The sequence below is a fragment of the Corythoichthys intestinalis genome, chromosome 1 (genome assembly GCF_030265065.1).
Source record: "Corythoichthys intestinalis isolate RoL2023-P3 chromosome 1, ASM3026506v1, whole genome shotgun sequence".
NCBI lineage: Eukaryota > Metazoa > Chordata > Actinopteri > Syngnathiformes > Syngnathidae > Corythoichthys > Corythoichthys intestinalis.
In genome coordinates, this window is record NC_080395.1 from 2,946,760 (window position 1) to 2,974,237 (window position 27,478).

At 40.5% G+C, this 27,478-nt stretch overlaps 1 protein-coding gene across 1 annotated transcript in view; it reads right to left on the reverse strand.

Annotated features, from left to right (window-relative positions):
- si:ch211-186j3.6 (neural-cadherin) overlaps positions 1-27,478 on the reverse strand; it is a 689,510-nt gene that overhangs the window by 265,990 nt on the left and 396,042 nt on the right. Inside the window, exons 17-18 of the mRNA XM_057844439.1 lie at positions 6,981-7,101; positions 385-547 (exon numbers count right to left, since the gene is read on the reverse strand). Coding sequence (XP_057700422.1) covers positions 385-547; positions 6,981-7,101 — 284 coding nt within the window. The remainder of the gene's footprint in view (positions 1-384; positions 548-6,980; positions 7,102-27,478) is intronic.

A 27,478-nucleotide genomic window follows, 5' to 3' on the forward strand; every position in this document is an offset into this window, starting at 1 on the left:
TAACATTTTTATAACTTATACTAACATTTATCTTTTCAGAACTATAAGTCTTTCTATTTATGGATCACTTTAACAGTATATTAATAATGTTTATGCCATCCTGTTGATTTATTGTTATGATAAACAAATACAGTACTTATGTACAGTATGTTGAATGTAGACATCTGTCTTGTGTCTTATCTTTCCATTTCAACAATAATTTACAGAAAAATATGGCATATTTTAGAGATGGTTTGAATTGCGATTAGTTAATTTTTAAGCTGTGATTAACTCGATTAAAAATTTTAATCGTTTGACAGCCCTAGTTTTTCTCATTGTGCATTTTTTGGCTGGTGCGACTAATAGTCCAAAAAATACGTTACCTACAGAACATAGATTGTGTACCTGTAAAACAAAAACGGGTGACCCATCCAGTTCCTCGGTCACGCTGCCGTAGTATTCGTTGTTGGTGAACACGGGCGCTTCGTCGTTCTTGTTGACCACATTGACCGACACTGTGGTGTAGTCCTCCCACTTGCCGTCGGAAGCGAGAACGTGTAGTTTGTACCTGGAAACGAAAATTGACAGAGGTACAGTTGTGGTCAAAAGTTTACATACACTTGTGAAGAACATAATGTCATGGCTCTCTTGAGTTTCCAGTTATTTCTACAACTCTGATTTTTCTCTGATAGAGTGATTGGAACATACTTCTTTGTCACAAAAAACATTCATGAAGCTTGGTTCTTTTATGACTTTATTATGGGTTAACAGAAAAAGTGATCAAATCTTCTGGGTCAAAAATATACATACATGGATCTGAAAAAGCGAATCATTGACTTGAACAAGTCAAGAAAGTCACTTGGAGCCATTTCAAAGCAGCTGCAGGTCCCAAGAGCAACAGTGCAAACAATTGTTTGTAAGTATAAAGTGCACGGCACTGTTTTGTCACTGCCACGATCAGGAAGAAAACGCAAGCTGTCACCTGCTGCTGAGAGAAAATTGGTCAGGAGGGTGAAGATTCAACTGAGAATCACCAAAAAGCAGATCTGCCAAGAATTAGAAGCTGCTGGAACACAGGTGTCAGTGTCCACAGTCAAGCGTGTCTTGCATCTCCATGGACTGAGAGGCTGCCGTGCAAGAAGGAAGCCCTTGCTAAGCGGCACCTTAAGGCTCGACTGAAGTTTGCTGCTGATCACGTGGACAAAGATAAGACCTTCTGGAGGAAAGTTCTGTGGTCAGACGAAACAAAAATCGAGCTGTTTGGCCACAATGCCCAGCAATATGTTTGGTTTGCTTGGGCTTTAACCCCAAGTACACCATGCCTACCGTCAAGCACGGTGGTGGTAGTATTATGCTGTGGGGCTGTTTTGCTTCCAATGGAACTGGTGCTTTACAGAGAGTAAATGGGATAATGAAGAAGGAGGATTACCTTCAAATTCTTCAAGATAACCTAATGTCATCAGCCCGAAGATTGGGTCTTGGGCGCAGTTGGGTGTTCCAACAGGACAATGAAACCAAACACACATCAAAAGTTGTAATGGAATGGCTAAATCAGGCTAGAATTAAGGTTTTCGAATGGCCTTCACAAAGTCCTGACTTAAACCCCATTGAGAACTTGTGGACTATGCTGAAGAAACAAGTCCATGTCAGAAAGCCATCAAATTTAACTGAACTGCACCAATTCTGTCAAGAGGATTGGTCAAAGATTCAACCAGAAATCAGAGAAAAATCAGAGATGTAGAAATAACTGGAAACTCAAGAGAGCCATGACATTATGTTCTTCACAAGTGTATGTAAACTTTTGACCACAACTGTATAACACTGGAAGTCCCGGGGTTTTCTTGGCTATAAAGAAAGGCTACCAGAAAGGTTTCAAATGACCCTGATACCAAACTGACTACTTTGGGGGGTTTCACTCTTGATAGCTGCAATTAGCATCTTGAATATTTGCAAATCCAGACATGTTAACTCCTGGGTTAGTGTAAAAATGATTAGAGGGCCATGCGGCATGAAACTAAGACTACCATCCAGAACTATAGCTAAACCAGACTGTCTACATTTTAGGAAAAAAAAAGTGTCAGAACATCTGGGACAATGGTAAATGGTGGTATACTTGTATAGCGGCTTTCCACCTTTCAAGGTCCTCAAAGCGCTTTACACTCTCTCGTCATCCACCTACTGGTGACGCAGCACCAGGTTCAGTATCTTGCTCAAGGACACTTAGACGAGTTCATCAGGTTGGAGAATCAAACCCAAAACCTCTGGGTTGGGGGACAACTACTCTACCACTGAGGCACGTCACCCCAAATCCCATCAAGCACCTTTACTCTGTCTTGACAAATCCAATATTCAATTGTCAAGGTTCACAGTTGATTTTGTTGAAGCACATAATGACCAAAGAACTTTCCACAGCAGACCAAACAGCTGTTTTGTCACAGCGAACACAAGCTTCAGTATACAGTACATACATAAAAAGGTTGTCCGCCCGATTGCCTGCCTGAGCGGTCCACTGTCCGACAAAGCCGAGGGAGCCCTGCCCTGCAAACACTCAGGATGCTAATTGGAGCAATCTAAGCTTGTGGCTCTGCGAGTGTGAATGGGAATGACTAATGAGGACCTCACAAAAGATATGCTTATTAGAGTCAAATGACCCTTCTCTGGTAACAAAAGTGATTTGTTTGTAGAAATATATTTCATTTATTCACAATAATCATATGTGGAAGATGTCACATTTCTTTCTTCCATATTCACACAAATCCTTTGTCTTCTTACCAGTGTATGTAATCTGATCAGGGCTGGGGGTGGTAGAACCCACTGCAGGCCTGTATGCCTTTTCCTTTTTTTCCCCCTCTCCCAGTCATCAACTCTAATTCCACACACCCGTCCTGCACACCTGGTCATTACCTCAGCCTCCCTACATAAACACCCACAGCCCTCTAAGCCATTGCGAGTTTGTTAGCCCTCACTGCAACATACGAGCAATCCTAGTTACCCTGTCTTGCCAAATTTTGATACTTGTTGACCTTGTGGATTTTTTGCCTCTAGCCTGCTCCTTGTCTGTACTTCTGCCTCGTTTCTGCGACCTGCTACAGGACCGGATCTGGATCGCCTCTGCCTGGGCCCTCGCCTTGCTCGTCCCCCCCACTGCTCGAACAGCCCTCTGTGCCTCACCAAGAGCCAAGACTTCTTCCTCTCAAAACCATTGTCAATAAATCTGGTCTGAGCACTGTATTATTGGGTCCATTTGTTCTCTGATCTCTGTCAGGGGGTGCACATTCTGAGCAAGTCAACCCTTCCCTCTAGTTATAATGGAGGAAAAAGGCTATGCACTGGGAGGCTTGAAGCACTTTCTTTTTCCCAGTACCGGATGTCATGTCTTTTCTGTTTGTCTGTCTTTAAGTGTGAATTGTTTGTTCTTTTTTATTCCTGAATTCTGTGTCATCATCGCCTGTTGGTTATAAGAATAATACAACCTGTAACAAGGAAAAAAAACGACTCTTTTCCTTCAGTATCAATTGATCCACCCTTGGTAGTTCTAGTTATAAGCTTCCTTTAGTTATCCCTATCAAAACATTGTTATTCTCAAATGATGGTCCCATCTTCTTGAGACGCAAATGAAGTCCCGGTTCTCGGTAGTATTCGATGATGTTTCGGAAGCTCTGCTTAGTCTCGCTAATGTGGAGGTCAATGCACTCTTCAGCCCACTGCACTGCGTAAACAACATTGCTGAGTTTGTGTCTCTGAAGTTTGTCCTTGAGGTGAACCAGGGTGTTAGTGTGTTTGATAAGATTTGGAAAAAGTTCTTCTGAGCTTCTTCGACAAACCAAAGATGTCTTCTGCCTCTGTTTGTCCATCTTCTGGCTGAATGTGACATTCATGTTTACAAGGCTGAATTGCCAAAGAACTAATGTTGTCACAATACAACAACTTTCAACTTGTTTTCCCAAAAATTACTCGATACAATTTTTCATGCGACATAAAATTTAATTTAACAAAAACAACAACAACAATTATTATAATGTTCACTTTTTCGCTTCTTCCATTAGTGGTCTTTTTTTGTCTTTTTTTTTTTTTAAAATCAACATCAAATTGCCTCAAAATAAACAGGAACTGATCACAAATGTGCATTAAAGAAACTGGATGACCCCAAAATAGTGACAAATGAACAGGAAGTGACCCATAATGTACAGGGAATTACACTGGGAATCCCCCAGATCACCAGAAAGTGACTCAAAATGATCAGAAAGTGACCCAAAAAGCACAAAAAGTGACCAATAAACAGCAATGTACCCGTAATTCATCCTAAAAATGCCCCAAAATGATCTAAAAGTGACTCAAAATGCACATGAATTGACCAATGAACAGGAAGCCACCCATAATGCAGACGAAATTACCTGGTAATGCCCCAGAATCATCAGAAAGTGACTCAAAATCAACAGAAAATGACCAAAAATAGTCAGAAAATGGCTCTGGAAGCTCACAAAATGATCAGAAAATGACACCAGAAGCATATAAAATGACCAATAAGCAGAGATTGACCCATAATATACAGGAAATGACCCGGTAATGCCTCAGAATCATTAGAAAGTGACTCATAATCAACAGACAGTGACCCAAAATGCACAAGAAGTGATCTTGGACGACCCCAAAATGATCAGAAAGTTACTCAAAATACACACAGATTGACCAATGAACAGGAAGCCACCCATAATGTAGAGGAAATTACCTGGTAATACCCCCAGAATCATCAGAAAGTGACTCAAAATCAACAGAAAATGACCCAAAATGATCAGAAAATGACCCTGGAAGGTCCCAAAACCATCAGAAAATGACACCAAAAGCAAATGAAATGACCAATGAACAAAGATTGACCCATAATATACAAGAAATGACCCGGTAATGCCCCAGAATCATTAGAAAGTGACTCATAATCAACAGACACGGACCCAAAAAGCACAAGAAGTGACCAATGAACAGCAATTTACCATAATTTACAGGAAACATCCTTAAAATGCCCCAAAAATGATCAGAAAGTGACTCAAAATGCATACGAATTGACCAATGAATAGGAAGCCACCCATAATGTAGACTAAATTACCTGGTAATGCCCGAGAATCATCAGAAAGTGACTCAAAATCAACAGAAAAACGACCCATAACGATCAGAAAATGACCCTGGAAGGCCCCAAAATGATCAAAAAATGACACCAAAAACAAATGAAATGACCAATGAACAGAAACTGACCACAAATGTGCATGAAACAACCTGGAGGACCCAAAAATGATCAGAAAGTGACCCAAATAGTGAGATATGAAATAACTAAAATTATCGCGTAAACGGGCGGTAATTAATTTTTTAAATTAATCACGTTAAAATATTTGATGCAATTAACGCACATGCACCGCTCAAACAGATTCAAATGACAGCACAGTGCAATGCCAACTTGTTACTTGTGTTTTTTGGAGTTTTGTCGCCCTCTGCTGGCGCTTGGGTGCGACTGATTTTATGGGCTCAAGCACCCATGAGCATTGTGTAATTATTGACATCAACAATGTCGGGCTACTAGTTTATTTTTTTGATTGAAAATTTTACAAATTTTATTGAAACGAAAACATTAAGACGGGTTTTAATATAAAATGTCTATAACTTGTACTAACATTTATCTTTTAAGAACTACAAGTCTTTCTATCCATGGATCGCTTTAACAGAATGTTAATAATGTTAATGCCATCTTGTTGATTTATTGTGATAATAAAAAAAAAAACAGTACTTATGTACCGTATGTTGAATGTATATATCCGTCTTGTGTCTTATCTTTCCATTCCAACAATAATTTACAGAAAAATATATTTTATAGATGGTTTGAATTGCGATTAATTACGATTAATTACAATTATTTAATTTTTAAGCTGTAATTAACTCGATAAAAATTTTTATCGTTTGACAGCCCTAAAATGAACAGAAAGTGACCCATAATGTACAAGAAATGTCCCGGTAATGCCCAAAATCATTAGAAAGTGACTCATAATCAACAGACAGTGACCCAAAATGGACAAGGAGTGACACTGGCCGACCCAAAAATGAACAGAAAGTGACCCAAAAAGCACAAGAAGTGACCAATGAACAGCAAGTGACCTGTAATTTACAGGAAACAACCTTAAAATGCCCCAAAATGATCAGAAAGGGACTCAAAATGCACACAAATTGACCAATGAACAGGAAGCCACCGATAAGATATAGGAAATTACCTGATAATGCCCCAGAATCATCAGAAAGTGACTAAAAATCAACAGAAAGTCAACCGTAATGACCAAAAAATGACCCAAAATGATCAGAAAATGACCCAAAAAGCACATGAAATGATCATTGAACAGGAAGTGACTGGTAATGTCCAGGATATGACCCACTTGTGCCCCAGAATCATTAGAGAGCTATTCATAATCAACAAAGAGTAACCCAAACTGCACAAGTTGTGACCCCGTAAGACCCAAAAATGATCAGAAAGTGACTCAAAATCAACAGAAAGTGACCCAAAACGCACAAGACGTGACGAATGAACAGGAAATTACCCATAATATACAGGAAATGACCCTATATTACTCCAGAAACATCAAAAAGTGAAGCATCGATAGTTTTTGTGCTATTGAAATGAATGGTGAATAGGGCCATTGGAAACCTATGGGAGATTTTGCCCATTAGAAATGAATGGGTATTTGCTCATTCACCCTTCCCAGTCAAAATGAATTGGACGTCTAGCGCTGTCAATGACAGCGAGTTAACAGGAAAAATGCAAAAATACCATCCATTACCATTACCATAGAGTGGTAAAACATCAAATTTACTCCATGACAACACCTTTCTGATGATCTCTTAGTACAAAACGAATAAATAACTCAATACTGCTACTTTTGCTATCAAACGTGCTATCCGAATACTTTGATATTTTTCCACTACTTTTGCCAACCGTACAAAAAACAGACTGCACGACTGACATGACATACCTTTTGTTCTGCTCGTAGTCCAAAGGCTGAGCGACAAAGATGGTCCCAACTTCCGGCTCCACGTCAAATACTCCTCCCGAGTTTCCCGAAGTGATTTGGTAGCGCAGTTTGGCATTGCCGCCTGCGAGAAAAAGCACAGAATCGTCACCCGAATGGCCGTCGCTCACCGAGACGAGCGCATCGATTTCCCGCAAGGGGAAAATCCCCGAGGGAAGCGCTCGTCTCCCGAGCTGTCGTCCGGTTGCCAATCGGCCGGTCGGTCAGTGTTAATGGAGAGCATTAGTGCGCGTTAGCGGGATGGAGCGCAATCAGATAGCGGTCTGGACATGCCAGACAAAAGGTGATTACTCGGGTCTGGCATTTGAAGAGCAAGTCGTGATGAGAAATCCATGGAAAGTTTATCTTCCCGCCTGATTGCGGAAAACACTCCAGGAAGTGCAAGTTTAAATGAACGACCACGCTACGAAACATTGACGAAGATAAACATCCGATTCTTTGAATGTGCATGTTTTCATGCCATTAACGTCAATCTGGTACAGTTCAGATTTTCATGTATGAAATTGAAATTGTAGTTTTGGTTAGGGTTTAGGGTGAGGTTAGGGTTAGGGTTTAGGGGCAGGGTTTAGGGTTAAGGTTTCCCCAGGGAATAGGAAGTATATATATTGGATGTCTAACGCCGTCGATAACAAACACTGATATAATGCAGAAACTATTCTAATGTCAGATTTTGGTAGCAACCTGTTGGTTCCAACGATATATCGATTCTTTGTGGGAGCATATTGATAACCTTCTAGGCTACATGGTATTGTAATATATCACCATTTTGATATATTGTCACACCCAGAATTTGCAGTACCCAGATTGAGACAGATGACTGAGGACATATTACTTAGTGACATACATGTGACAATGTTGTGGCATTAGCAGTGCAATGACAGTGACATTTTAGCGCAAACTTGAGTTGAACATTGTGACACCTCTTGGAAAGAAGTCCATTTGTTTTAGCTGGTATGAACCTGTAGCACCTGCCAGAGTGTGCACCATCTAGTGGATGGATAACGCAATCTCAACCACTACTACTACTACTACTACTACAATTAATACGCAATATAAAATGGTGCGCCCTATATATGAAAACAGTTTTAAAATAAGAAATTTATATTACGTAGTGACATACAGTGGGGAGAACAAGTATCTGATACACTGCCGATTTTGCTGGTTTTCCCACTTGCAAGCCATGTGGAGGTCTGTAATTTGTATCATAAGTTCTCTTCAACTGTGAGGGACGGAATCTAATACAAAAAAAAACAGAAAATCACGGTGTATGATTTTTAAATAATAAATTTGCGTTTAATTGCATGAAATAAGTACCGTATTGGCCCGAATATAAGACGGTGTTTTTTGCATTAAAGTAAGAATGAAAACCTGGGGGACGTCTTATAACTGCGGCCTAAAAAAAAACAAAAAAAACCAAAAACTGCGGCCTAGACATATACCCATTCACGACGCTGGATGGCGCCAGTCATCAATGAATCGAATGCTGAACTTCAGTTACAGTTAGACTTCACTTTGATAATTAATGCAGTTATTGCAATTTTGTTTTATCACAATATTTTTTTCTTATTTATATTTCAAAAAGCAGAAGCCATTCATTTATGAATTTGATTGCACTTTAGTTTACATATTTAAATGTTAAATGTTTAAATGTTCAGATATTAAGTTTTGAATGCGAAATTAAATGCCTTTTCTCTCAAATATATTGTTATAATCATTTGTTTCAGATGTATTGTAATTATTTTCTGTATAAAAATTAATTTGGTGTTCAAAAAGTATTTTTTCAAACTTGAGTCTTGAAAAAGAGGGGGTCGTCTTATAATCGGTGTCGTCTTATATTCGGGCCAATACGGTATTTGATACATCACAAAAATCGAACTTAATATTTGGTACAGAAACCTTTGTTTGCTATTACAGATACCAAACGTTTCCTGCAGTCCTTGACAAGGTTTGCACACACTGCAGCAGGGATTTTGGCCCACTCCTCCATGCAGATCTTCTCCAGAGCCTTCAGGTTTCGGGGCTGCTGCCGGGCAACAGCTTTCAGCTCCCTCCATAGATTTTCTATCGGGTTCAGATCTGGTGACTGGCTAGGCCACTCCATAATCTTAAGATGCTTCTTACGGAGCCATTCTTTAGTTGCCTTGGCTGTGTGCTTTGGGTCGTTGTCATGCTGGAAGACCCAGCCACGGCCCATCTTCAGGGCTCTCACTGAAGGAAGGAGGTTGTCAGCCAAGATCTGGCGATACATAGCCCCATCCATCCTCCCCTCAATACGGTGCAGTCGTCCTGTACCCTTGGCAGAGAAGCAGCCCCAAAAAATGATGTTTGCTCCTCCATGTTTCACGGTTGGGATGGTGTTCTTGGGGTTGTACTCATCCTTCTTTTTCCTCCAAACACGACGAGCTGAGTTTAGACCAAAAAGTTCAATTTTGGTCTCATCCAACCACATGACCTTCTCCCATTGCTCCTCCGGATCATCCAGATGGTCAGTGGCAAACTTAAGACGTGTCTGCATATGCACTGGCTACAGCAGCGGGACCTTGCGTGCGCTGTAGGATTTTAATCCATGACGGCGTAATGTGTTTCCGATGGTTTTCTTCGAGACTGTGGTTCCAGCTCTCTTCAGGTCATTGACCAGGTCCTGCCGTGTAGTTCTGGGCTGATCCCTCACCTTCCTCATGATCAGTGATGCCCCACGAGGTGAGATCTTGCACGGAGCCCCAGAACGAGGGAGATTGACCGTCAATTTGAACTTCTTCCATTTTCTAATAATCGCTCCAACAGTTGTTACCTTCTCACCAAGCTGCTATCTTATTTTCCTGTAGCCCATCCCAGCCTTGTGCAGGTCTATCATTTTATCCCTGATGTCCTTACACAGCTCTTTGGTCTTGGCCATTGTGGAGAGGTTGGAGTTTGTTTGTTTGAGCATGTGAACAGGTGTCTTTTATACGGGTAACAAGTTCAAACAGGTGCAGTTACTTCCGGTAATGAGTGGAGAACAGGAGGGGTTCTTAAAAAAGAACTAAGAGCCGAAATATTTACTAATTGGTAATGTATCAAATACTTATTTCATGCAGTTAAATACAAATTATTTAAAAATTATACAATGTAATTTTCTGGATTTTTGTATTAGACCCTCACAGTTGAAGAGAACTTATGATACAAATTATAGACCTCTACATGGCTTGCAAGTGGGAAAACCAGCAAAATCGGCAGTGTATCCAATACTTGTTCTCCCCACTGTACATGTGACAATGTTGTGGCATTTTCAGTGCAATATCAGTGACATTTCAGCACAAACTTGAGTCGAGTAGGGTGAAACCTCTTGGAAAAAAACAGTCTCTCAAGTTAGTCTGTTTTCGCTGGCGTGGGTCTGTAGCGCCTGCCAGTGGAGCGCCATATTGTGGATGCATAACGCAATCCTAACAACTACGACCACGACCACTAATGTGCCGTATAATGCAGCGCGCCCTATTTATGAAAACAGTTTTAAAATAAGCAATTCATATTACTTGGTGACATGCATGTGACCATGTTATGGCATTAGCAGTGCAATAAAAGTGACATTTCAGCGCAACTTTGACTTAAGTATGGTGACACCTGTTGGAAAGAAACAGTTCCTCAGTCTTTTCCTTTATGCTGGTATGTGTTAGGTTTTGTGTTGGTTCCCTCCTAGTGTGTTCATGTGATTGCCCATTGATTTCACCTGTTGTGCCTGCTCCTAGTGTATCGCCACCCTGCATCCTTCTGTGTCGCCCATCTGTTCCTCGTTTTCTCGTTACCCCTTTCTCTGTGTGTATATAAGTTCCCAGTTTCTTTTCACTCCTTGTTGCGTCATTGTCTATGTCAATGTCAATTTCAAGTCCTGTCCAAGCCCTCGTGTACCAGTCCCTCCGATTAAGTTTTGGTTTCAACATTGCCTTTTTGATCACCAGACCTTTTGGTTGTACTTTGTGCTTTTGGTTAGTTATTATTAAAACGTTTTTTGAGTTCACCGCCACCTGCCTTGCTGCTTTTGTTTCCCTGCAATTGGGTCCACACCACCTGCCTTCCCGCGTATCCCTGACAGGTATGGCTCTGTAGCGCCTGCCAGAGGGTGCACAACGCAATCCCAACCACTACTACTGTTAATACACAATATAATGTGGTGCGCCCTATATATGAAAACAGTTTTAAAATAGTCCATTCATATTACTTAGTTACATGCATGTGACAATGTTGTGGCATTAGCAGTGCAATGACAGTGACATTTCAGTGCAAACTTGAGTTGAATATGATTGAACATCTTGGAATGAAACACATACCTGTCAACCCGAGGCTGTTGGCAATCTTACAAAGAGTGACGTATGCCCTTACAAATTGGTGGCTAATCTTACAACGTTGTAGATAGCGTGCAATATGAAACAAAAGTAAAACTCAATTTTTAAAATAATATGAATTTATTGGTAATATTGTCACATATAACCTGGTGCAATCAAAGAAGAATCAATAACTTCAGCTACATCATGATTACTAAAATTGGACCCCGACTTTTTTTTTGTAATTGCATGTAGCACTTTTGGCAATTTCTATCATGTCTTTTTTGATGGCTGCCCTTCAGCTCGCAATTCAGTTTGACTTGAAGGTAGTTCGTTAGTGAGTCCAATTATAAATTGAAAAGGTCAATTGATAAAATGAACTTACCGATGCAATCTTTGAGTCAGGGAACATTTGTTTTGCTAATTCTGAGAAGTGATCAGCAATAGTTGCAGGCAAATTGTGTTCGGCAATAAATTGGCAGAATGAAATCTCTGCTTTAGTCACTTTTCATTCTGCAGACTTCATCTTTATGACTAGTGTTGTTAATTTTACTTTTAAAAAGTAACTAGTTACAAATTACTTCTCCCAAAAAGTAATTTAGTTAGTAACTCAGTTACCTGATTTAAGAGTAATTAGTTACATGGCAAAATAACTGGTGTTACCTTTCACGTTTTTTTCCCCATTTTTTTTCAAAAACAAAGCAAAAAAAACGTGGTAATCTTTGCTATGTTTGGAAATTGTTTATTGTTGTGAATCAACTGTTAAAGTTGTTAAAATTGCTACCGTTTTTGCATTACTTCCCTTCTGTCTACTTTCGACATGTTAAAGTTTTAAAACTGTTTCATCATTTAAAGAGATTCAAGTCAAGATTTTGCCGATTTAGGAGTATTTTAGATAAAAAGTTACATAAGTTCGCTAGGAAGGTTCTCTACAACAGAGCCTTTCTGAGAAGTCTACTGCTTCAAAATGGCGGCTTTTTATTAACGCCGCCGTCTGTCATTTCGCATGTAGTTCTATAAGCATTTGATATCCAGGCGTAGATTGTAGGCTGTCGGCTACAGACAGGAAATATTGGAGCCACCTAGCCTAGCATCGCGTTTGCTACAGAATCACAACATTCTTCTCTCTCAGTGTCTCTTTTCTCGCTTCATTCAACACCAACAAGTAGTAACGCATCGAAACGCACATTGTATCGGTGCCGAAACGGTGACAAAATCCGAAACGGAGAAAAAAAACGTAATGCACGAAAAACGTACAGATGTGGAACGTACGGCGTACACATTTAAAAATCAGTGCTCACTTGTACAATTGTAGGCTGTCGGCTACAGAGAGGAAATATTGGAACCACCTAGCCTAGCATCGCATTTGCTACAGCGTCACAACACTCTTCTCTCTCAGTGTCTGACTTTTCTCGCTTCATTCAACACCAACAAGTAGTACCGCATCGAAACGCACATTTAAAAATATGGTATGGAAACAGTCTCTATGTCTGTTTTACCTGGTATGCCCCTGGAGCGCCATCTAGTGGATGCATAACCCAATCCCAACCACTACTACTACTACTACTAACTGACAGTGAGGGGTGTTAATTCACCTCTCACAGTAAAAATGGATTGGACATCTAGCGCCGTAAATGGCAAACTGTGAGTGAACTTATTTTGCCAAAAATAAAGAAGTCTGGCCTAAGCAAGCTCGACTCCCAGTATGGCTCCTTAGAATTTGAAATCTGGAGACATGGATGAAATAAAATCCTCCATACAGAAATTGGAGGTCTCCTTGACTGGCTTGATTCAAAGCCAGAATCAAGAAAATCCAAGGACAAATCAAGAAATCGTCAGAGAGCTCCAGTTAATGCGCGCTGAAAACGAGAAACTCAAGCAGGCGGTCGAGGAGAGAAATGTTCGAATCAAAAGGCTGGAAATTTTGGCTGACGATCTCGACCAGTGCCGATGCGCAAATGCGCTCATCATTTCGGGATTACAACTGATGCCTAGCCCAGGTGATACAATGGCGCGACTGGCAATCGCTAAGCTGAAAGAGTATGGAATAAACATGGAACCGCTGGACATCCGTTGCTGCTTTCTGCTCCCGTCTGGGGGGAGAGGTGCTCATGAAGCTGGCAGACCACAAGATCAAAACTGCCCTGCTTAACCAGCGCCGCCACCTGAAAGGGTCGAAGATTTTTATGAATGACAACTTGACTTGCCGAAATGCCAAAATTGCAAGAAAAGCACGTCAACTCAAGAAAGCTGGGAAAATAGCCAACACCTGGGTCTCGGATTGCAGGATCCTTATCAAGATGCAAGATATGAAGATTAAAGCTATAAGGAGTCTTGAGGAGCTGACCCCACTCGAAATTTACATCTGAAACCACACTTTGATTAAAACTGGATGAACAGATTGAGTGCCATGATGACACAAACGATTAGCTTGATCCGGATCCACAAACTTTATAATAGCATGTTGGATACTACACAGCGGAGCAGTATAACAACTCTGTGGATGTGGATGGTAAGCTGAAACTTATCAACGGCAGGAGTCGCTACAAGAATTTTGAACACATTAAGGATTATCTGCTAAAGATAACAAAGGCTCTTACTTTAATTTGCACGGATATAACATGGCACAAATGAATCGGGCATCTAAGGGGGGATGGGGTGTTGCCTTGTTTGCTAATGAAAATTTTAAGTTTGAAATCCTACATGACATGTCAATTAGGATTGACAATCTCCTGGAAGGTATTACAATTGAGCTCCTTATCCCCACTTGTAAAAACATAATTATCTGCTGTGTCTACCGAGCTCCTGATTCAAATGTCCAGCTTACTGAGTATATGGAAAAGATACTGTTTAAAACGAATAATAAGCATCTCTTTTGTTGTGGAGACATTAATCTTGTGATAAAATATGTACAACATGTTATTTGATTTTTCCTTATCCATTCATGTCTGATGAAACTGTTACAGTGATCTTTGTGTGCAGCAATTGTTGCCACACCTTAAGAATGTACCCTTTAAAGAGACTTATGAGAGAAGCATTTTGAGTTGCTACTCACACCAGCTGTGATTACTGTAACTCCCTACTTGCAGCTTGTCCTAAAAGTTCTCTTAAAGGTCTTCAGCTTGTCCAAAACGCAGCAGCAAGACTTTTAACAGGAACCAATAGAAGAGAGCACATCACCCCTGTGCTCCAGGCCCTTCACTGGCTTCCAGTCGAGTTTAGAATTAAATTTAAAATCCTCCTTCTTACATTTAAGACTGTTAATGGGTTAGGGTCATCTTACCTCACCGATGCTCTGGTTCCATACTGCCCCAACAGAACACTCCGCTCTCAGAATGCAGGTCTACTGGTAGTTCTCAGGGTTTCTAAAAGTACTGTCGGAGCTAGAGCCTTTAGCCACCAAGCCCGTTTTATGGAATCAGCTTCCAGCTAATATTAAAGAAGCCGAGACAGTCCGCGCATTTAAGATTAGATTAAAAACGTTTCTATTCGACAAAGCTTATGGTCAGGCTAGTTGAAGTCGGAGTAGACTCAAAGTTTAGTCTAAGCTGCACTAGAAGCTATAAAGCTGGGGGAAGTACAGCCACTGAGTTCTATCTCCTTTTTCTCACTCTACCTACCACTTATCTTACTCTATTTCTATTTTTCAATGTTAATATCTAGTTGTTTAGTCTCTTCATCACTAGTCACCTGGTGTCCCCTTTCCCCCCTCCCCTCTGGGGAGGGGCTATTTTTCAGCTGCAGCCTCCTGACTGTCCGGACCCCAAGCTGGATGGACGTCCTCTTGGCTACCCCCGTCTCATCTGGCTAGATGGACCCCTTCTTGTTCCTTTACTCCACTGCATCTTTACGGACTGTAACTTCGCCTGCTAATTCCCATTAGCGATCCTGGGATTCCTGTCTATCCGTCCTGGGAGTGGATCTCTCCTGACTGTGGTACTCCCCAAGGTTTCTCATTTTTCTCCCGAAGACTGGAGTTTTTGGAGTTTTTCCTTGCCGACATGGAGGGTCTAAGGATGGGGGATACCCAGGACTTGAATTTATTTATTCATCTTTGTTGCTTTATTTGCTGTTTCTGATTGTGTATCATATTGCCTCTGCAAAGCCCTTTGAGACAACATTGTTGTGATCTAGGGCTATACAAATAAAATTGAATTGAATTGATAACACATAACATTTTTTGCCACACGCATAGCCACAACAAAATGTTCCCACAACAAATAGATGCTAGAATGTCAGGAACAATGACAAAGCCATAAGCTTGTACCCCCTGAAACTCAGACCACTAATCTTGCGCACGAGAGCTGCTTGACTGGACGCTGAGTTATTGTAAACCCAGATTGTTGATTGTGTTATTGTAAAGTTTGTGGCCATGTGATGTACGTAACTGTACCATGTATGATTGTGCATCTTTAGGACGGGAAAATGATAAGCTTATGCTTCCTCCCGTCTGCCTTTCGTCTGTCTTTTTTCTTCAGTTCTTTCTTCCTTCGGGCAAATTATATCACATTTTGTAATTGTCAATGATTGTCAATGATACCGATGATGATGACAATAAATATTTCATTCATTCATTTCACTTGTTGCACTCCACTTTTCTCCTTTTATCTCAATATATAGCCTTAACCTTTGCCATTTTCAGTGTTTTGTTTAAAAGTAGTGCTGCAACGATTAATCGATTAACTCGAGTATTCCATTAGAAAAAAATGTCATCATCAAAAATATACCTCATTTCACATGGCTGGATCCAACTGCTCCCTGTTAAGACCAACATTAGCTAAGTTTTTGTTTGAGATCATGTTTTTTAATGCATTCGTAATTCAGTTTATAGGTATATTTAGACATTTTTTTGTGGGGATATGTGTCTGAACCATTTGTTAAGAGCATTGTATAAAAAAAAGTTAGCATTTTATAGCATTTAAGCTAGCAGACTTTTGCTATATAAGTTAGCCAATTTTTCTTTTGCTGTACATAGATCCTCATTTATTTATTTTTTATACCGTTTGAGGCTCAGCTCAGGTATTTTATTTTCTCATGTTCCTTATCTGATTACTCGATTATTCGAACTAACAAGTTCATCGATTAATCGACTCTTAAAATAATCTATAGCTGTTGCCCTACTAAAAGTCTTTACTCATTTTATCACAATGCCCCCTAATCATGTCTCTCCTCTCTCTTTTTTTTTCTTAAATTATTTGATTTCTGAACATCGACTAAAACTTCAAATAATTCCTGGCACTTGCTCTCCTCTTGAAAAAGTTTGTGGCCATGTGATGTATGTAACTGTACCATGTCTGATTGTGCGTCTTTAGCTGTATGGGGGGGACAGGAAAATGATAAGCTTATGCTTCCTCCCGTCTGCCTTTGTCTTTTTCTTCAGTTCTTTCTTCCTTCGGGCAAATCATATCACATTTTGTAATTGTCAATGATTGTCAATGATACCGATGATGATGACAGTAAATATTTCATTCATTCATTCCACTGAGATCTTATTTTAATTTCTATATTTGAGATTCCTGGTTTATGCAGTCAAAACATCAATCCGGATTTATTTCATTTACCCCCGTGATATGTCAACCAAATACCATGTTGCTCAGTGGAACAGACTTCAGGGTCTGAACTTGTAAACTTATATTGTATCCTCTGAAAAGACCGCACATAATAAAGTGTCATCTGAATGTGTGGCCATTCTCACTGTTGTTTTCAGTCACCAAAACAAGACAAAAAATATCCTTCACTGATTATTTTGTGCTTCACATTTGACGTACAAAGCTCATTTTACAGCACGTTGCCGTGTCGTCATTAAATTTGAAGAGCATTTTGAATGCTTCTCTTTGTGTTTTAATTCAGGGCCGAGCTGGGACGTTTATGAGGCAAGGATTTCGCCTCACGCTTGTATAAAAAGGCAAATAACATTGAATGGAAAATCCCTACTTGACAAGGTCTGACAGATGCTTTCAGGCACCAAAGTTCTATTAGTCAGTCCTTTTCTGTGCATTTATAATGTAAATAAAACGTGGAGGTATGCACGCAGAAGTGTTCGTTCCCCCTAAGGCGCGCATGTTTTACACCCATTAAAATAATGCAGTGCCTTTTTAACATGTCGTAGCACGTTTTTCCAAGCTGTCCTTGAAACGCATAATGAAGAGTCGCCTGATGGATTGCGGAGACAGTGGATGAGAAATTGTTGTGCTGACCAAGAACTGCAAGAATCAGAGCTTCAAGTTAAACATTTTTCGAGCAAATTCCCTGAATTTTTTTTACTTACTCAGGGAAAAACTCAATTTGAGTGTTGAATCGGGTTAGCTAAGTTAGCTAACCACTAATTAGCTCCTTATTAGATAGCCCCAAATTAAAGACGATGATGAAAATAATTCTAAAATCTTGTCTTGAGAGACCAAAACAAAACGAGACGAATGCCAGTTTTCGTCTGATGAGACGACGACGAGACAAAAATGTGAGTTTCACTTTTTTTGCCATGTGGCAAAATTTCTTTCTTTCTTTTTTTGTATGATGCAAAATGGATTTTGATTTGTGGCATTTTTTGGTATGTGGCATTTTTTTGGGGGGTATATGATATTTTTGCAGGCCATGAACGTCCATGTCATTGACGGCTATGCACGTCCAAATTTTCCATAGATAGCCGTTCATAGTTGTCAATGGCTTAGCCTTACTTGGGTGCCGGGTGAACATCAATGAGCTGTAATGTAAAGTGTATGGTCAAAAATCACACCCACACATGTATTTCTGCATTTAAAATGAATGAAAAATTTGGATGTTTATAGCCGTCAATGGCATGGATGTGCGCGGCCTGCAAAAATGCCATATACCAAAAGAAAAAAATGCCACGTGGCAAAAAAAAAAAAAAAAAAAAAAAAACACATAGCAAAAAAAAAATGCAACATGGCAATATCCATTTTGCCACATGGCAAAATGCCACATGACAAAATCAATTTTGCAACATGGCAAAAAAATGCCACGTGGCAAAAAAAAAAAAAAAAAAAAAAAAAAAAAAAGTCACATAGCAAAAAAAAAATGCAACATGGCAATATCCATTTTGCCACATGGCAAAAAAATGCCACATGACAAAATCAATTTTGCAACATGGCAAAAAAAAATACCACGTGGCAAAAAAATTTTTAAAAATGCCATATACCAAAAGAAAAAAAAAAAAAACGCCACGTGGCAAAAAAAAAAAAAAAAAAAAAAAAAAAAAAAAAAAAGTCACATCGCAAAAAAAAAAAAAAATGCCACATGGCAATATCCATTTTGCCAGATGTTAAAAAAAGGCCACATGAAAAAATCAATTTTGCAACATGGCAAAAAAATGCCACATGGCAAAATCCATTGTGCCACATGGCAAAAAAAAAAAAAAAAATGCTACATGTCAAAAAAAAAAAAAAAAAAAAAGCCACATGGCAAAATCCATTTTGCAACATGGCAAAATAACGCCACATGGGGAAAAAAATGCCACATGGCAAAATCAATTTTGCCACATGGCAAATACCACTTTTGGTTCTCGCTGTCTCTCCAAACAAGACTGCTTGTTAAATTGCAGTCTTAAAAGTCAAAATGCTTCTACCAAGTATCAGCAGATAACTGATTTTTTTAAAAAAAGTGTCATATCATGCCGTAACGCTACTGTGATACAAAATGGATCATATCACGATATTTTTTCCCATATCGCACATGTGGAAAAGCGCTATACAAGTGTAACACCATTTACCATATCCGCAAACTATTTTAATTCAAAACTCTCTCAAAACCATGTTAGCTAGTCAAAACGTGTAAAATTGTCAACATTTCAAAATAAGAAATTAATGTTTGACTCAACATCCAAAACTGCAGCGCTTTAGAACCTTTCTGCCGATTATGTCCCTGTATCACGTAATTGTGATTAGCATTTCGCTAATCCTCATCACACAACCACAGAGCCTAGATTCGTTAACACATAATTGGCCGTCCTCGGTTTAACACAGCAGAAAACGTTGTCTTAATTGCGAACGGCACAGTGAGGCAGCACAGCGGTTGGTGTTTCTTCCTGTTTGCCGACGTGTGAAACATCAATGCTCGCACTGAAATGTTTTCCGTGTTCATGGATTGTATTCGCAAGTCGCAGGGGTGAAGTGTTTCAGACGCTCAATCTGTTTGAACAGGGAGGGCTGATATTGGGAGTCATTTTTCCGGTGTCCTAAACTTTGATGAAAGCGCATTGACTTGACCTGACAACCTTTTGACTTGACACAACTTGTCTTTAGAACCTTTGACTTGACACAACTTGTCTTTACAACCTTTGACTTGACACGACTCGTCTTTACAACCTTGACTTGGCTCGACTCGACATGATCTGGACACTTGACTCAACAACCTTTTGACTTGACACGACTCATCTTTACAGCCTTGTGATTTGGCTCGACTCGACATGACCTGGAGACTTGACTCGACTCAACAACCTTTTGACTTGACACGAATCTTCTTTACAACCTTTGACTTGACACGACTCATCTTTACAACCAAGTGACTTGGCTCAGCTCGACTCGACTCGGCTCGACATGACCTCGAGACTTGACTTGACTCAACAACCTTTTGACTTGACACGACTCATCCCAACAACCTTTTGACTTGTCACAACTCTGCTTGACATGACCTCGAGACTTGACTTGAAAACCTATGACATGACACAACTCATCTTTGCAACCTTGTTACTTGGCTTGACTCGACACGACCTGGAGACTCGACTCGACTCGACATTACCTGGAGACTCGACTCGACCTGGAGACTCGACTCGAATCGACCTGGAGACTCGACTCGACATGACCTGGAGACTCGACTCGACTCGACCTGGAGACTCGACTCGACCTGGAGACTCGGCTCGACTCGACCTGGAGACTCGGCTCGACTCGACTCGACCTGGAGACTCAGCTTGACTCGACTCGACCTGGAGACTCGGCTTGACTCGACGTGGAGACACGACTCGACTCAACCTGGAGACTCGACTCGACTCGACCTGGAGACTCGACTCGACTCGACCTGGAGACTCGACTTGACCTGGCGACTCGACTCGACACGACCTGGAGACTCGACTCGACCTGGAGACTTGACTCGACTCGACATGACGATACTTCAGGTACAGCAGAAAAGGCACATTTTCAGAATCTTAGCATTGACTAGGTACCAAAGTATCGGTTTTCATTACAACCCCAAGGCTGCAACACTTTGTGGGTGGACTGGAGACATAACCTGGAGACTCCACTCCACTCCACTCGACTCGACTCAACCTGGAGACTCGACTCGACTTGACCTGGAGACTCGAGATGATCTGGAGACTCGACTCGACATGATCTGGAGACTCGACATGATCTGGAGACTCGACTCGACATGACCTGGAGACTCGATATGATCTGGAGACTCGACTCGACATGACCTGGAGACTCGATATGATCTGGAGACTCGACTTGACATGACCTGGAGACTCGACTCGACTTTAAAACCTCTGACATGGCTCACCTCGACATGACCTCGAGACTCGATTCAACTCGGCTCGACATGACCTGGGGACTCGACTCGACTTGGTTTGACATGATCTCGAGACTCGACTCGACTCGGGTTGCCCACAACAGGTAAGACTCAGGACTTGTGACTCAGATCATAGTGGCTCATCTGTTACCATTGGCTAGTCATGGGCATGTCCTCAAGTACTCCACGAGTTAAATGGATTCCTTTGTTGATGTTTCAGTCCCTCTGTTCTTCGAGATAAAAACAGTACGTGGGTAAACTGCTCAACTTGTATTTATTATTCCTTCATGTCTTTTCACGGCTTCATCATGACCTTTCGTTTTGAATTCAGACTTACTCCAGAGTTTCTTTTCCGCTAATCAACACCACGCAATTAGGCTCAATCTAATGTCAGCAGCTCGACGCGCTGCATCCTGCTGTTTGCAGGAGGGCAAGGGGTGTTGCGAGGAGCGCAACCCCCTGAAGACATGCTAAGATCGGAAGTGTAGCACGCCTCTAATCCACCTCATTTTCTCGCGCCTGTCTGTATGCTCTCTAAACGAGACGTCGGGGGATACGCGCAATCGTACCCTCTCTCGACTTCTGTTTATGTTGTTTTTTTTGTCCTCTCCGTTTTCTAATTGTCCGCACGGCTTGAATATTGGTAAATAACGCGGGGAAATTCAAGGACGGAGGCCACACAGGGACGTGAAGGTCCAAACAAACAAAATCAAATTAATGTTGTTTTTCTCAGATCCCAGGTGGACTCATTTCAAAAGGCTTTTCATTTCCCTGGATGACAGACTTTATGGCACGCGTAGGCTCGTGCAATTTATGGCAAGCATGTCGAATACATATTAAAAGTCGGCTTCAGAAAATGGCCTTCATGAGGTCATTTTCAGAGGATCGGAATCGGGTAAAAAAGAACGGGTTTTTAAAAGGTGTTCATTTATTTATTAAGCTTTAGCTCATCGGCTAAGATTGACGTCAGTAGACTTCAAATCCGTTTTGAATAGTCAAATTAAACTGAATTTTTATCCAGAGGTGGGGCTAGCGGACAGGCAAAGCCTTATTTGCTTAGGACCCCAGCCAATAAAGGGGCCCCCGAGGGCTGCGGAAATGTACTCCAAAGTAGTACGGCAATGATTAACTCGAGTAATTTGATTAGGAAAACGATCGAGGATTCGTTTAATTACAGTAACGCTACAATGGTTTGTTTTGAAAGTGTTGCATGTAGTTTAACATGGCTGAACCCAGCTGCTCCCTGTTAAGACCAACATTAGGTATGTTTTTGTGTGAGCTAATGTTTTTTGCATTTGTTATTTAGTTTAGAAGTACAGTATATGTAACAGTTTAAGCTAGTGGACTTTTGCTATGCAAGTTTGCCAATTGTACTTTTGTTGTACTTAGTTCCTCATTACTAGTCCTTGAAATCCTTGAAAATCCTTGGATTTGACAGTCGACTGTCATCTCGCCCTACTCGCCTGGTTCTCAATCGCCAGGAAAATCTTTTGGGCTACAAAGCATTGGGATATATCACCTTTTAGATTTATTTTCACACCCCAAATTTGCAGTACGCAGATTGAGAAAGATGTCTGAGAACATATTACTTAGTGCCATGTGACAATGTTGTGGCATTAGCAGTGCAATGACAGTGACATTTCAGCGCAATCTTGAGTTGAGTGTAGTGACACCTCTTGGAAAGAAATGGTCACTCTGTTGGTCTGATTTAGCTGGTATGGGTTTGTAGTACTACTACTAATGCGCTGTATAATGTGGTGCACCCTGTATATGAAAACAGTTTTAAAATTGGCCATTCATATTACTTAGTGACATGTATGTGATGATGTTGTGGCATTAGCAGTGCAATGACAATGACATTTCAGCGCAAATTTGAGTTAAGTATGGTGACACCTCTTGGAAAGAAATGGGGTTTCGGTCTGTTAGTTTTAGCTGGTATGGCTTTGTAGCGCCTGCCAGAGGGGGCGCCATCTAGTGGATGCAAAACACAATCCAAACCACTACTGCTACTACTACTAATATGCCGAATAACTTGGTGCGCCCATATATGAAAACAGTTTTATAACAGGCCATTCATATTACTTAGTGACATGTATGTGACGATGTTGTGGCATTAGCAGTGCAATGACAATGACATTTCAGCGCAAACTTGAGTTGAGTATGGTGAAACCTCCTGGAAATAAATGGGTCTCTCAGTTGGTTTGTTTTAGCTGGTATAGCTCTGTAGCGCCTGTAGGAGGGAGCGAGCGCCATCTAGTGGATGCAAAATGCAATCCCAACCACTATTACTAGTAGTACTACTACTAATGCGCTTTATCATGTGGCACACACTATATATGAAAACAGCTTTAAAATAGGACATTCATATTATTTTAGCATTATATTTAGCAATTTTTTGTGGGAATATGTGTTTGAACGATTTGTTAAGCACTTGGGGGGAAAAAAAAAAAAAGTTAGCATTTTATAGTATTTAAGCTTGGGGACTTTTGCTATGCAAGTTAGCCAATTGTTCAATTGTTTGGTGTACTTAAATCTAGGGCTGCAGCTATCGAATATTTTAGTAATCGAGTAATTGACTGAACATCTTATCGATTAATCGAGTAATCGGATAAAACATTTTTAGGTAAAGAGCAGTTATACATATACATGACAAAACAAGACATTTCATCTAATATTGAACCAGTTCCAGTCAATCAACGTCTTTATTTTTGATGTACATTGTTGAAAACAGCCAACAATTGCCTCTCAGATGTGACTAGAATAATAATAAAAAAAAAAAAGACCAATTCACTGCTTTCACTCCAAAAACTTTTAGATATTATATAAATATGTATATTTCTTACCTAAAAATGCCATTACGCTTGATAACACACATCACTTAAAAGGTGTTTTTCCCACGTGTTTCAATTGAATTTCCATTTGTGTCAAGCCATTTTAAATTTCTAGTGAAGTTTTAAGTTAGTCTAAACTGTAAGTCCTGATAGGATTTTGAGGTTTTCGCAGTGTTCAAAATAAATGTAACATATCAGGTTATAATATGGCGTGGATATATGCGTGTGCTCCTGAATGCACTGCGTGACGTGCGGGGGTGAGGGAGGTGCGGTAGAGTGAGAGACGTGCCTTCCTATTGTTGTTGTCGTTCCACAAGTTCCCAAAAAATAAATAATTGCAACCTAAGGAAGTGGGTGATTCTTTGTCAACATTACAGTATGATGCCTGCTGTATTGGAGCACATTAGGGACCAGTGCTACTTGGTGTTTTATCCAGCAATGACTACTGAGCTAAAATTGACAGTTAGCTTTATCATATTTTCATTTTACACCCTTATCACTCTACAGCGCTATGTTTTCACAGATTAAATAAAGCCTGTATGTAAGACACGTTAGCCACGCATTGACAGTGGTCATAACTAAGAAACCTAGCCCTCCGCAGGGCTAACGTTACGTGAGCGAGTGACAGTAACGTTAATATTATTTATTAGCGCTGAGAAGTGTATTGCTTTAAGATGGCGGCTGTTTACCAACACAGCTGACTCAGGAATTCCGCATCTAGCTTAAAATACATGTGATATCTATGAGACGCATCAGATGCTACCTGCTTCCATCGTAGCATCATGCGGGCTAGTTTTTAGCGGCAGTCGGCTGCAGAAAGGTTTTTTTTCAAAATATTTTTTTATTGCTTCTCCCTCTACGCATGTGACATCAGCGCGTTGTCCTGCATTAAAAGTAGTCCGGGCACAACGTGATACTTAGAGCTGGCGAAATTAAACGATTCCTCGAAGTGAATAAAATTACTCGGATCAGAGTTGAAACTTGAGTTACTCGAGTTGCTCGAGTATTCGTTTCAGCTCTACTTAAATCCTAAATTATTCATTCATTTATTCAGTTTTTTACGTTTTAGACTAAATTTTAAGTTTTAAATGCATCTATTGCTCTTGTAAAATGAAAGTGCAATTAGGAATATCATGCTCTTTTGGAAGTGCAATCTTCGCAAGCCAAAATAAAGGTTCTCGCAGACATAAACACTTTTTTTTGCTTCTCCATAAGTGTATTCCCCAACGCATTAAATGTTCGTAATCCGATGACTCGATTATTTGAACTAACTAATCGATAGATTAATCGATTATCTAAATAACTGATAGCTGCCGCCCTACTCCAAAGAAACGACAAGAATTGGCCATTCGCAATTACACCTCGGTAGCACATAACAATACAAGTAGCCTTAATATGTTAACTCTACGACCGCGTATCGGTTTGATATCGGTATTGTATTTTTTGGAGTTGGAAAACATCGGCATATCGGTTAAAAAGTCGTTATCAGACAACAGTAACATCAACCCATCAGTCGAATCATCTAAAAAAACTATTGGGAATTTGTCAAGAATCAAAGTAGTTATTTTTAGCGTATCCATTTGCTAGCTTAAAATGTTACATTAGGCAAGATTGAGTGCAATGCAACAAACGGCACACAATATAGCTGAATTATAAGTGACAAAAGGATGTGGCTCTTTCACAGCCTTTGTGATGATTTATTCAGCGAAGAGTGGGCAGGCAAACAAGACCTTCAACTGGAATTCAGACACGCGAAAGGTTTCCTGGCAGTGAGGAGGTAGAGCGGAGGTTGGGACCTACTCAAGCCCAAACGTCTTTCTTTTAGAGATGATTAAGATTCACAACTCTAAGTGGTCTGGAGCTGATTCTCAATAATTGCTACTGCATGATGTGTGCCACGTTACTGGAATATGGCCACTTTCTTTAAAAAAAAAATATTTATTTAGATTTTTTTTCTTTTTATCTGTTCTGTTTAGCTGCTTAGACACGGACAATAAGAATCTGAGTGTCCTTTTTAATGCATTACATGGGAGTTTGATATGCTTCATTTTGTTTTATTTATTAGGAGAAAACAGCATGGTTTTGGCAAGACAGAAAGGAAGGAAACAGACAGAAGAGGTGAAGAACAAACAACAACAAGACATGCCTAATTACACACCTATGCTACCTATGAACATAGTGGTGCTATGTTTAGCTAATTACAGTGGGGAGAACAAGTATTTGATACACTGCCGATTTTGCTGGTTTTCCCACTTGCAAGCCATGTAGAGGTCTGTAATTTGTATCATAAGTTCTCTTCAACTGTGAGGGACGGAATCTAATACAAAAATCCAGAAAATCACATTGTATAATTTTTAAATAATAAATTTGTATTTAACTACATGAATTAAGTAATTGATACATGACCTATTAGTAAATATTTCGGCTCTTAGTTCTTTTTTAAGAACCCCTCCTGTTCTCCACTCATTACCGGAAGTAACTGCACCTGTTTGAACTTGTTACCTGTATAAAAGACACCTGTTCACATGCTCAAACAAACAAACTCCAACCTCTTCACAATGGCCAAGACCAAAGTGCTGTGTAAGGACATCAGGGATAAAATAATAAACCTGCACAAGGCTGGGATGGACTACAGGAAAATAAGCAAGCACCTCGGTGAGAAGGTAACAACTGTTGGAGTGGTTATTAGAAAATGGAAGAAGTTCAAGTTGACGGTCAATCTGCCTCGTTCTGGGGCTCCATGCAAGATCTCACCTCGTGGGGCATCACTGATCATGAGGAAGGTGAGGGATCAGCCCAGAACTACAGGGCAGGACCTGGTCAATGACCTGAAGAGAGCTGGAACGACAGTCTCGAAGAAAACCATCGGAAACACATTACGCCGTCATGGATTAAAATCCTTCAACGCACGCAAGGTCCCGCTGCTGAAGCCAGTGCATGTCCAGACACGTCTGAAGTTTGCCACTGACCATCTGGATGATCCAAAGGAGCAATGTGAGAAGGTCATGTGGTCGGATGAGACCAAAATTGAACTTTTTGGTCTAAACTCGGCTCGTCGTGTTTGGAGGAAATAGAAGGATGAGTACAACCCCAAGAACACCATCCCAACTGTGAAACATGGAGGAGGAAACATTTTTTGGGGCTGCTTCTCTGCCAAGGGTACATGACGACTGCACCGTATTGAGGGGAGGATGGATGGGGCTATGTATGATCTTGGCTGACAACCTCCTTCCTTCAGTGAGAGCCCTGAAGATGGGTCGTGGCTGGGTCTTCCAGCATGACAACGACCCAAAGCACACAGCCAAGGCAACTAAAGAGTGGCTCCGTAAGAAGCATCTTAAGGTCCTGGAGTGGCCTAGCCAGTCACCAGATCTGAACCCGATAGAAAATCTATGGAGGGAGCTGAAAATCCGTGTTGCCCGGCAGCAGCCCCGAAACCTGAAGGCTTTGGAGAAGATCTGCATGGACGAGTGGACCAAAATCCCTGCTGCATTGTGTGCAAACCTTGTCAAGGACTACAGGAAACATTTGGTATCTGTAATAGCAAACAAAGTATTAAACATTAAGTTCGATTTTTGTGATGTATCAAATACTTATTTCATGCAATTAAATGCAAATTTATTATTTAAAAATCATACAACGTGATTTTCTGTTTTTTTTGTATTAGATTCCGTCCCTCACAGTTGAAGAGAACTAATGATACAAATTACAGACCTCTACATGCGTTGCAAGTGGGAAAACCAGCAAAATCGGCAGTGTATCAAATACTTGTTCTCCCCACTGTATATTCACCCAT